The 12,456-nt window shown below is 39.9% G+C and overlaps 1 protein-coding gene across 6 annotated transcripts in view; it reads left to right on the top strand.

The window, feature by feature from the left end:
- The window catches only part of SMAP1 (small ArfGAP 1), a 190,231-nt gene that overhangs the window by 62,748 nt on the left and 115,027 nt on the right, over positions 1-12,456 (top strand). For 4 of the 6 annotated variants that reach the window (XM_070795682.1, XM_070795684.1, XM_070795683.1 and 1 more), the window contains exon 2: positions 7,807-7,940. The exons of 1 other annotated variant lie outside the window; for it this stretch is intronic. In XM_070795682.1, coding sequence (XP_070651783.1) covers positions 7,807-7,940 — 134 coding nt within the window. Of the gene's footprint in view, positions 1-7,804; positions 7,941-12,456 lie in introns of those variants that run through there. One more of the 6 variants, XM_070795687.1, reaches the window with a different exon arrangement.

The following is a 12,456-nucleotide window of genomic DNA, read 5'->3' on the forward strand; positions in this document are numbered from 1 at the left end:
ACTAAAGTGCAAGCTCTTTGATGGAGGAATCTGTGTTTTGTTTCCTTCATTTAATACCTTGGTAAAGTAGACAGTACATATTTGGTGATTTAAATTGAATCTAGAAAACTAAGGTTCCATCAAAATATACTTTATTATTCTTAAATACCTCTTTTACAGTTTTGGCTCTGAAATGAGGAATAAATCTTTAGCATGTTCTGATTCCTGCTGCCAATGTGCACATATAATGTGTACAATGAATTAGATCGATTACAAGCTTAGCTGCTATAACTCAGTCAGTTCAGTCGCTCAGTCATGTCCAGCTCTTTGCGACCCCATGGACTGCAGCACACCACGCCTCTCTGTCCATCACCAGCTCCTGAATTCACCCAAAGTCATGTTCATCGAGTCGGTGATGCCATCCAGCCATCTTGTTCTCTGTTGTGAACAGCATGAAAAGGCTGTAACTGAAAGGCACTCAGGTACTCTGACTTCAGCAGGATAGAAGTTTGTTTCCTCAGGTTAGTATGGAGATGAACTACTATTGAGGGTTTTGTCCTCTTCACCATGAAGTTTTCATATCTGGATCCAAGGCAGCAGCTTCCCTTCTCACCATTTTCTCAGCTCATGGGAAAGGGGAAGAGGCCCGAGACACACAGGCCCAGTCTGGGCCAGTTTTCCCTTGGGTAATGGCAAAACACATCGCTTCAGTTCACATTCCATTGGCCACACTTGCTACAGAGGAGACTGAGAAATGTATTCTCTATCAGTGTAGCCTTGTTTGTAGGTAAAACTTAGGGGCTTTTTCTTTTTTTTTTTAAAGGAAGAATGGCAAAAGGATATTAAAAAGAACAGTTTCTGCCTCACAGGTTTTGCTTTTGTTTCTGCTTTTAAATAAATCATGGGTTGCTTCAGGTATTAAAGGACTTGTGTTTGACCAAGTCATCAGACTTAGCTGATATTTTACTGTGCTGCCTGCTCGCTTACTCTGCTGCCCCTTACTCTAGGTGACGCAGGCCACACAGTGCCTCCTGGTGAGAGCTGTGCCATTCACTTCAGTAGATGTGACTAGTCACAAATGGAGAAACAGCAGGTATCTGTTGTGGTGTCTTGTCTGAGACAAGCTATCGTGGGCTGTAGACATTTATAAGAAGGAGAATGGAGGTCTGGGGTCGTAAGGAAAGGCTTCATGGAGAATATGGGACTCTGGAGGCCTTGAAGATGAGGTAGGACTTGTGTGGTCACAAACAGAACATTCTAGGCAAGGGAGGTGGTGTGCAGGAAAGTTTCAAGACTGGGTAACTGAGGTGTATTCAAGGGAAAGCAGTGAGTCTCTTCTGCTTTCTGACTAACCGATTGGCTTCCTGAATGTGTAAGTAAGTTGGAGTAGTGCAAAATAAATTTGGGTCCAGATTATAGATATGTTAAAGATGTGGAGCTGGGGACTGAAAGGGAGGAAGGGTTTAACAGGATAATAGAATTCAAAATGGGTAAATGCCTCCCCCACCTGGTAATGGAATTCGGAAGGAACAGTTCTTTGTCTTTCCCTGCCTTCCAGCCGTGAGGTTACCCGTGCCTTCTCAGTTAACACATCTGCCCTAGCCCCATTCTTCTTGACTTCTCGGAAAGTTTTGACACGTCGACTATCTTTTTTTTTAAACGCAGTCCTTCTCTGGTTTTTCACTGCTTTTCTTTTTTTAAACTTCTTATTGGAGTATGGTTAATTTGCCGTGTTGTATTAGTTTCAGGTACGGTAAAATGAGTCAGTTACAGTCGCTAAGTTGTGTCTGGCTCTTTGCGACCCCATGCGCTGTAGCACACCAGACTTCCTGGAGTTTGCTCATGTCCATTGATTGGGTGATGCCATCCAACCAATACGTACATCCACTCTCTTTTAGATTCTTTTCCTGTGTAGGTCATTACAGAGTAGTGGCCTGTATTCCCTATGCTGTATAGTAGGTCCTCGCTTATCTGCTTTATGTACATGGTGTGTATGTGTCAAGTTGCCACCCCCTGCCCATAACCATAAGTTTGTTTTCCACATCCGTGACTCTACTTTGTTTTGTAAATAAGTTCATTTGTATCATTTTTCTACATTCTGCAAAAGTGATATCATATGATATTTGTCTTTCTCTAACTCCTATAGGTCCGTCCATGTTGGTGCAAATGACATTATTTGATTCTTTTTATGGCTAAGTAATATTCCTCCGTATATATGTAACACATCTTTTTTTATCTATTCCTCTGTTGATGGATATTTAGGTTGCTTGCTTCTCCCAGCTGTTGTAAATAGTGCTGCAGTGAACAGTGGGGTATCTTTTTGAACTGTTGTTTCCTTTGGATATGCCCAAGAGTGGGATTGCTGGGTCATACGGTAGTTCTGTTTTTATCTGTTTTTAGTTTCTTGAGGAACCTCCATACTGCTCTTTATAATGGTTGTACCAATTTTATATTCCCACCAGCAACGTAGGATGGTTCCCTTTTCTCCACAGCCTCTGCAGCATTTATTGTTTGTAGACTTTTTGATGATAACCATTCTGACTGGTGTGAAGTGGTATCTCATTGTAGTTTTGATTAGTATTTCTCTAATAATGAGCAATATTAGCCATCTGTATGTCTCAAAGAAAGACTCTTAAAGCAGCCAAGGAGAAAAGGATGGTTGCCTGCAGAGGAACCCTCACTTGTTCAGTTGCTCAGTCATGTCTGACTCTACGATCCCATGGATTGCAGCATGCCAGGCTTCCCTTTCCTTCACCGTCTCTTGGAGTTTGAAACAAACTCTGTAGGCCAGGAGAGTGGAATGACATTCTCAGAACACTGAAAGAGAAAAACTGTCGGTCAGGACTGCTCTACCCAGGAAAGTTACCCTTCAAATATGAAGGAGAAATGCAGGCTTTCCCAGACAGGGAAAAGCTGAGGGAGTTTATGACCAGCAGACCTGCCTTATAAGAGATGTTGGAGTGAACTCTTCTACCTGAAATGGAAACGCAAATGTACACAAAACTTTGAGTAAGGTGGCAAATATAAAATTGTGACTATATCAGAATAGTTTGTCAAACCATTATAGCATAAAGCTTAAAGGAAAAGAAAGCAGTAAAAATAACTATAGCTTCTTCAGTTTAGTAACAGAATCACAAGATGAAAAGACACAAGATAAAGCATAAAATGGGAAGAGGAAAGGGACAAAACACATGTGAGCAAATGCAGATCCTCTCAGCAAGAAAAAGGACTGTTTTATCTATGAGACATTTTATACAAAAAGTAGTCTGCATCTTGCTGTTGTCCCTGTGGCCTGTGAATGGCAGCACTGGTGTCTCGGGTTGCTTGTCAGGTTGCAGAGTCGCAGGCACTGTCCGGGGCCACCAGATTCCATTGTGTCCCCCACGACATGCACGCGCCTTAGAGTTTGAGAGACACTGATCTGAAACTGACGCTGCAGTTCTTTAACTTTTCTTGTTTTGAAACTTAGCTGCTGAAATAATTAGACCCTCCAGCTGTTCATCTATTTGTGTTTGCCTGTATCTGTCTTTTTGTTTACCTTAGATTTTTACGTAGACTTCAGAGGAGACTGTCCTGTTATGTATGAGTGATGGAGAGTAGCCGGGGGAGGCAGCTGTGGCTGGAGGGGTCACCAAAGTCACCCAGAGCAGGCGGCATGTGACGGAGCGAGCCTGGCACCTCACAGCCTGCAGGAAGCATTAGGGGCAGAGGTGGCAACATGTGCAAAAGCAAGGAAGGCCAGGTGCACTTGGACGAGGACTGAGGTCTTCTCCGTGGGGGCTGGGGTCGGCCCCTCCGTTGTCGCGTGAGGCCTTTATTATATGGCTCCTCTGTCAGCTCCTGAAAGGTCCCCAATTCCCTGACACCCTGCCCTCTGCTCTGCCAGACTCCCTGACCACCCTCACCTTCTTCAGCCTTTGCTGAGACGTGTCTTGGCGTACTCTGTGTCAGTGGCTCCGGCCAGCGTTTAAGCTTTGTTTCAAGATTGGCCCCCTCTGTGAGACCTGCTTGCCTTCCCATAGCCTTGTCTCCTTGCCCCTGAAGAATGCCGGAGCATGTAGCCCCTGAAGGATGCCGGAGCGTGTAGCCCCTTCTCCACGGAATCTTCCCGACCCAGGGATCGAACCTGGATTTCCTGTGTTGCCGGCAGATTCTTTACCCTCTGAGCCACCAGAGAAGCCTTTATATATATCACCTTGTGCTAAAATTGATTACAAATGTCCCATTTAACCACGTTGATATGTTATGTGCAGTCTGTTCATTTTCATTGTTGTATAATTTTCTGTGGTATGGAGATAATCGTACTGGTGAACATTTAAGTTGTCAATCTTTTCAGAAATCATGCTACTGTAAATACTCTGGTTACGCAGCTTCTTGAGTATATGTATGAGTTTCTTTGTAGTGTTTTTCAGCCTTGCTTGACTCTGGTCCAGAGAAACAGCATTTTATAATGTGACCTGATTTTTGTGTGTATGTGTGTCTGTACATATATATGTATATTACTGATTTTTTAAAGGTTTTAACAAAGTTATATTTACTCTTCATCTGATGCACTTATACCATTTTCCTTCTAAAAATAAATTCTGGTTGAGATTAAATTAATGAGTTGTGACCTACTGTTTAAAATATTGCTAAAGGGTGTGTTGTGTATGTGTGAATTTCTCTGTGTACATAGACATGTCATATTGTTTAAAATAAACATGCATAAATTGAGACACATATGTGTAAGCACATGTGTTTATGTTTTGTGTGTTTATGAGTAGATTGTTGGTTGGAAGGGTTTATTCATCTGACTAGATTTGACCAATTTAAAAAAAAATGGTTGCATCTATTTAAATTGGTATCGTCTCCTGACTGTGAGAAGTTAGCCTTTTATCATTGTGTCAGTGGTCTTTTAAAGCATTTAGTTGGCACAGAATTGGTAAGTACTCATTGAATTTGTTGTTGTTCAGTCGCTAAGTTGTGTCCGACTCTTTGTGACCCAGTGGACTGTAGCCCTCCAGGCTCCTCTGTCCATGAGGATTTCCAGTCAAAAAGACTGGAGTGGGTTGCCATTTCCTTCTCTGGGGGTATCTTCCCAACCCAGGAATTGAGCCTGCACCTCCTGCATTGGCAGGTGAATTCTTCACCACTAAGCCACCGGGGAAGCTTGTTTGGTGAATGAAAAGAAGGATTTCATTTTGATAATTGAATGACTGCCATGTTAAGCAACTACTATTTTATCAAGGCAATTTTAGGTAAACTTACAGGGCTAATTTTATAGAGTGCATGTTCCGTTTGTAACTTTGGTTAGACTTTTAAAGTATTTTTAGGGGTTCTTGATTATGTTGTTCAGTTATGATAGTTTATGTTCTAAAGAAAGATTCATTGACAAAATTACATTATTATTTCAATATGTAAAAAATGATTGGGGCTAAAGTTTCCCATAAATGATAACCAGGTTTTTTTTTTTTTTCTTTCTTGTAGGAATCAATAAAATGGTTTTTATAGCCTTAAATTAATAAGATTTAAATACCATCTAACATTTAATTATATCTAGCTTTTGCTCAATAGTAATATAGCCTTTTTTTCATATTACTGCTAGCATTATTCTTGCATAAGGCTTTTATGCATTTGAATCCCTTTCTTTTGTTATAAAAATGCACCACTGTATTGGGTACTGCAGTTTTGTACCTGCACAGAGAGTCGCATCGTATTATGCAAGTTCTTTCAGTCATAGCATCCACATTAGGAAATCGTGCTAAAGGTTTCCATTTGTATTTGGCTGAAATTCTGGCAGATTATTCACAGGGAAATCATTCTGTTTTCACAAAAATGAAGCCCTTCTTGGAGTCTGTTGAAGATTTCTATTTTCTCATCATGCTCTGGACCCACTGCCTTTATAGGAGTTACTTTTGAGGAAAGTTAAGATACAGTTGTTTTACAGACCAATATAGGAACTTCTCTAGAGGGAAAAAAGTGTCATATTTTGATCATCAGGATTTCTTAACATGGCAGTAACTTGCGTTAAGTAGTGCTTTAAAACTTTAAAAATATTTTCCGTACACATCTCACCTAAGTATTGAGGGCAACCATTCTAACTCCTTTGAACAGATGAGAGAGAACCTTACAGCTCTGTTACTAGGTCCAGTGTAATCTGTGCAGCTCAGAAGTGGCTGAGCACATGGACAGCAGTGGTCTTTTGACTGCTAACTTATTTTGACACGGTTGGTAGTCGAATAGAGTCTTAAATAGAGCATGTCCCAGATGCTTGTCTGTTTATAGGTGTCATTTCTCAAATTTAAAAGCAAGATATTTTGACATAAATTGTATACACATAACCTCTCCCCTAAGGAATTTTTGGAGAATGTGTTTAGTGTTAACTACATTAAAATTTTTAGCCTTGGTGTTATTTTGTAGATTCTCATCTTTAGATAAAAAGTATGTACTTAAACAGAAAAAAACCCTAAATTTTTTAAAAAGCTTGATTTTTATTAATATCTCTTACTGTGTTTTTCATAATCAAGTCATTTAGAGAAATCTTATATATGAGCTTCTGAATATTTGATATAATTTCCAGATATTACTTTTATTTTCCATTTTACTTTAATTGTACGAGCAGTATGTGAAGATAATCATAAGAAGATTTAAAATTATCAAGAAGTAGTACAGTCAGAGGTACAGCTAGTAGTACTAGAAGAATAGTACAGCTAAGGCTTGTATCTTACATATTTAGGTGAGTTTCTCAATGGTGTTTGAATCAGTTTTTTGACCCAAAGACTTAACATTTTGTAACACACCTCAGTTCATCTGTAACTTCTTAATCTCAGGGTTATATCTGGGATTTATTCATGTTGATAAAAGACTTCTTGAGGCAGTCCTTTTTTAGTCTTATAATTATTAATGGTATTAATTGATAAAAATGTTCCCCTCCTCAAGGTGTTGATTACAAAGTAGAAGTTATTGTAGTTTTAAAGGGCATTTCCCCCCAGTTACCAGTGAGAGAGTACATATTTTTATGTGTTTGTTGGCCATACATTTCTTTTTCTGTGAATTACCCATTTGTGTCTTTTTTGTCCATTTTTCTATTTAGGTTCATTGTCTGTTTTTTTTTTTTTTTTTTTTTTTTTACTAATTTCTGTTTCATTTTAAAAAACCTCTTTGATTTTTACTTGTTGGTGGTCTTTTAAACAATACCCTAAACATTTAATAAAGGACTTACCTTTACTGTGGGCTGTTACTACTCCTGAATCAAATATGCTAGTGAAAAAACTGTTCACATAAAGTAGTTTTAAATTCTTAGATTTTGGGGGAAGTTCCTAGGAAGGCAAAATTAGTAAACTCCTTAAAGTTCTTGAAGGTTGAAGGTTGATTTATAACCTTTTAGCACAACCAACAGAGAAGGCAACGGCACCCCACTCCAGTACTCTTGCCTGGAAAATCCCATGGATGGAGGAGCCTGGTGGGCTGCAGTCCATGGGGTCGCTAATCGGACACGACTGAGCGACTTCCCTTTCATTTTTCACTTTCCTGCATTGGAGAAGGAAATGGCAACCCACTCCAGTGTCCTTGCCTGGAGAATCCCAGGGACAGGGGAGCCTGGTGGGCTGCCGTCTATGGGGTCGCACAGAGTCGGACACGACTGAAGCGACTTAGCAGCAGCAGCAGCAGCACAACCAAGACAAGTCTTCTTAGCAAGCTGCTGCTGTGCCATTTGAAAATTGGAGCCCGTGAATTCTGTAGCCCTTCGTTATGATTGTATAAAGAACCAGAATGCTTCTTATATGCTGTTATGATATTTTTTTAGTTTTTAATGCTAGCTTTTCTTTGTTTCTTCTCTGTAATCAGGTCCTCGATGGGCTTCCTGGAATATTGGTGTGTTTATTTGCATCAGATGTGCTGGCATCCATAGGAATCTTGGGGTTCATATATCCAGGGTCAAGTCAGTCAACCTAGACCAATGGACACCAGAACAGATCCAGGTAAACATTACCCTACAGAGAAATTATTTAAAATGGATTTAAGAGCTTTACTCCTTCTTGCATCTAAGGATTAACATCGTTCAGTAGTATATTGAAATATGGTGTATGCCACAAATAAAATTTGAGCGTTGACTTGGACTGTCAGTTCACAGATGTTTATTTTTTCTTGGTTCTGTAGTAAAGTCAGTTTTTAATGTAGTTTTCTAAAATGTTGATTTTGAAGTATTTAAAAAAAAAATTCTTTTCCTGTGCTGATGAGATTTCGGGTATAATTCCGTAGTCTGTTTTGCTTTGCAGTCAGTAGAGGGCGCCTGAGTAAAGACGAAGAGCAGACCGCCTGTCTGCAGCGCGAAGGGGAAGGAACGGCTTCCTTCTGTGCAGGAGTGGGTGTTCTCCACTCTCAGACAAGTCACAGGAGCTGGAAGACAGCCCATTTAGCCAGTGTTCTTCTCGTGACTGGGCTTGTTTGGAGCAGTTTAGTTTTTTAGAGATAAATTTATACTTTTAAGGACTTGCCATTTTTCCAGTGACAGTATTAAATTTTCAAAATCATACTTTCTAATCCTTTAGGTTAATTGCTAATGTAAAAATGATTATTTCTACTGGTTATATTTATAGTTCACAGTGAAATTGCATGTCTTTTTCTTATGCCCTTTTCAAATTACTTATAGTCAGTATGAAACATAAATATACAAGTGTATGTAGTTGAACCTCAGGGATACACACATATACCTCACAATCATAAAATAAATATAACACACAAATTGACATGGATATGTGAAGTAAGGGTAGAAAGAATAGAATGCTGGGAGAGAGTGATCACTTAAAAAACGTATATAGACTTGGTTAAAGAAAGTACAGCTTCTATACTGAAGACATTTATACCAAAGTAAATACTAGATGTAGCAAAAATTTAAATATTAAAAAACTAAACCTCAAAAATACTCAAAGGAAAAAAATAGAATAGAGATCTTCAGGCCATAAAGTCAAGCATAATTAATTAGTTTAGTCTTAGGTTAGTTTTTTAACTTTTTGTTGGCTAGAATATAAAAGGAAATATGAAACTGTCTTTTCAAGATCCTTGAGAGAATTTACTTAAGGAAGCAGAGCTTTTTGAACATTTCATTTTAAGGCAGTTTTCTTAGTAACATCTCTGTAGTAACTATGGTTACAGATTTTCATGAGATTGTTTCTTAAGTTGTCATCAAGAGAACATGAAGTGTAGCTTGAAATGTCACTTGAGTTTGTAATGGTTGTGAAGATGCAGAACACTCAAGACCAAATGTGTTGCCTTTTTAATGGTTCATTTCAAACCAAGGAGAAAACATGGAATCCCTAGACACTTAAATTCTCCAGAAATATTATTTATTTCAACTAGGCTGTTGAAAGGAGCTGAGTAGCAGGTTCTTTGAGGTGGACAGCTGTTCTTTTCTAGTAGTTTAGGGCATAACTTCCCAACCAGAGCACTGTAGTTTACTGGTTTTCTGGGGGATATGTTATAAAGCAAGATACTGTTTACTAAATATGTAAGGATCTTGAAAGCAATTACTAAGTAGTGTACAGTCTTTGAAGTTATATTTGAACACTTATTTGTATGTCAGCTTCTTCAAATAAGAATTACTGTTTTTGAATGCCAGACTTTTGACGAGTACTTCTCATAGGGACGTGCTGTGTCTTCATAAGCCTCGGGGCGCCTCCTGCAGTTGAGGAGGGTGAGGTTAGAGTGCATGCCTGCGAAGTCAAGTTGAGAAGACAGTGAGGCTCACTTTAAAGAAAAGAAGGGTGGGTCAGCCTAGTCACAAGAACAGGTGAGCCCGCTGGTATTCTTGTGTGGGCCTTGTCAGTGCTTGCAGGCAGAGCCAGAGTTGTTCTTTAAAATCAGTTCTGGACTGCTGTGTACTGAAAAAGAAAGTGGTTGGCAAAGACCCCGAGGCTCCATACTGAGGAGCGCAAGCTTTGTTTTAAGGCAGCTGGTTCCTGAGAGGCCATAGAACAAGGTGACTGAGAAGGCTTTCTGTGGAGTCAGACTCCGGGTAGCGCGGGGCAGTCCTGGCAGGGCGCCTTGCCTTAAGTGCCGCAGTGCCTGTGTCTGAGGGCAGGCCGTCCCAGTGCCCTCTGGTGGGGCTGTGCGGTAATATGGGTGATACGGGCAAAATGTTTGTAACACTGGTGGGCTCACTGGGTATTGAAGCATAGTTGATTTATGGTATTGTGCTCTTTTCAGACTGGCACATCTTGAACACTCCCGTCACGCTGGCTTGTCAGTTACTAGTAGGATTAGTCTGTTTTGTTCGCTGTGCAAGATCCTCAATATTGCTGCTTGGAGGATCTTTCCAGTCTCTTTTTTTTCCTTTGGCCGCTGCCCTATGGCCTATGGGATCTTAATCCAACTTTGGCTTTTTTTTTTTTTTAATTAAAAAAAAAAAAGCATATAAAAAATGAGGTATAATTACGGAGCAAGTACAGATAAAAGTGAGTTTTATGTACCTCGGGAAAGGTCTATACAGTCGTTCACCTGTGTCCTTGGGGACTGGTCCAGGACCCCTTCACATATTGAAATCTGTGGATTCTCAGGTCCTTTACCTAAAATGGTGGAGTTCGAGGATCTGATATTATATATCCATCATATATGTAGTGTCTGTGGGAGTCAGTTTTTAGGGCATCTATCATAGCTGTGTTAGAATTGCTGTATGCTTACTTTTAAAAGAAAATAATTTATCTACCAAAACTTAGTGTGGAAATAGTTATTCACCTTAAATTATAATAATAAATTGTTTTGAATGGTGGTTCATAGATGAAATGTCTTTGATCTTGGGTTTATTTTTGGGTACTTCTCAAATTTTTGGAAAGGATCAATGTGTTATAAAATAAAAGCCATCGTATTTATAAAGTATTCTTTTTAGTTTTGTACTGGTTCATTAATCCGAAGTCTTGATTACCTTTTCCCCTCATTATTTAAAAATTCTTAATTATTCATTTTTCATTGTCTGTATTGAAGGAATTAAAATGAAGAATACACTAAACAGCAAGGCCCTAGTATAACACTATACTCAATATCCTGTAAGAAACCACAATGGAAAAGAATATGAAGAAGAATGTGTGTTTGTGTGTGTGTGTGTGTGTGTGTGTGTAACTGAGTCACTCACTTTGCTGTGTACCAGAAAATAACACTGTAAATCAACTGTACTTTCATTAAAAAATACAATTAAAAAAAAGAAATGAGGATTAGAAAAGAATAAAGTTTCTTGGCTCACTTTGTAGAGAGTTGTGTAAATTGTGCTGCCTAATAAAACATCCCTAGTGAGACTTTGTCTGCATTGGAAAGTATACTCCATGCATTTGGTGTTTTTATTGGTAACTTTAGACCACTTTTCATGGTAACTTTTGGACCACTTTTCGTGGTAACTTTTGGTAACATTTTTCATACTTTATAATCTGTAAGTGTTTTAGTAATATTCTCTCACAAGTTCTTTGTTTTGGACTTACTGGTGACGTTTGTTGATAAGGTGTCAGTACTTGGCATTTTGCAGGGTGGAACACCAAGCACACACGACTGCAGTGTATTCATTTATCAAATATGTCCAGTCTCCTTAGGCTCGGTACGCTTGCCTTCAGCGTTCTGTAGGCACTTTCCTTCCGTGTCTTTATACCTTGCCCCTTTGTGCTATGGCTTTGACCACACTTTGGCCCAGAGGGAGAGGTCTTTGAACTGAGCTCTCCTCACATCATTGTTTACTCTTGCATCAGAAGAACAGAGGCTTTCCTCGCTCTCGCTTTCTGTCCATCCTCCTCTAGCCATCTCTGCTCTGACTTGAGCAGCTGGCTCTATTGTTCTAGGTGCAGAGTGGGGGAAGGTGCTGGTGCTAGTTGTTCTGCCTTTGTTTCCATTCTCAGCTTCCTTTCTGCTTTTCTACCTAATTAAAGAAGTTATATTCATTGGAGGCATCTTTAAATGCTTTCCTCCTCTTTGAAATCTGCTGTCTTGCCCCCTGCCTCCACAAAAGTTTGCTTTGTACCCTTTGACCCTCGACAGACAGCCCTCAACCCCACGATGCTGGTTCACTCACTTGTTCACCTGCGAGCGTTCACCGACTGTTCACAGTGCCAGCCACTGTCCTCCAGGGGCAGCCCTGACCTTCTTGCAGCAGCTGGATTTCTTGAGCAGCGTCTCTCCCTGCTGTCTCACTCCTCTACCTGACTGGCCTCTGCTGACTCGTCTTTACTCCGCCCCTCTGTTGGCTCTGTGCTCATAAAGAGCGCAGTTAACGCTCGTGGCCATGTCCATGCCACCCACGTGGTCCCTGCTTCCCTGACACTCCTCACTGCCTTCTTGAAGCTTTTTCTGTGTAAGAGAATCTACAGTTACTATCCCTCATCCTCTGTTTTGTTTCATTATTTAGTCGCTGTGTTTTTCTCTTTTTTTAAAACTTTTTTTCTGCTTTTCCCTCCTTTTGGAGACTTTATGCAGTTTTGCCTTCAGCCTTTTTGCTCGTTTGTCTTGCTCCCAGGGAAAACT

This window comes from Bos indicus, chromosome 9 (assembly GCF_029378745.1).
Source record: "Bos indicus isolate NIAB-ARS_2022 breed Sahiwal x Tharparkar chromosome 9, NIAB-ARS_B.indTharparkar_mat_pri_1.0, whole genome shotgun sequence".
Taxonomy (NCBI): Eukaryota; Metazoa; Chordata; class Mammalia; order Artiodactyla; family Bovidae; genus Bos; species Bos indicus.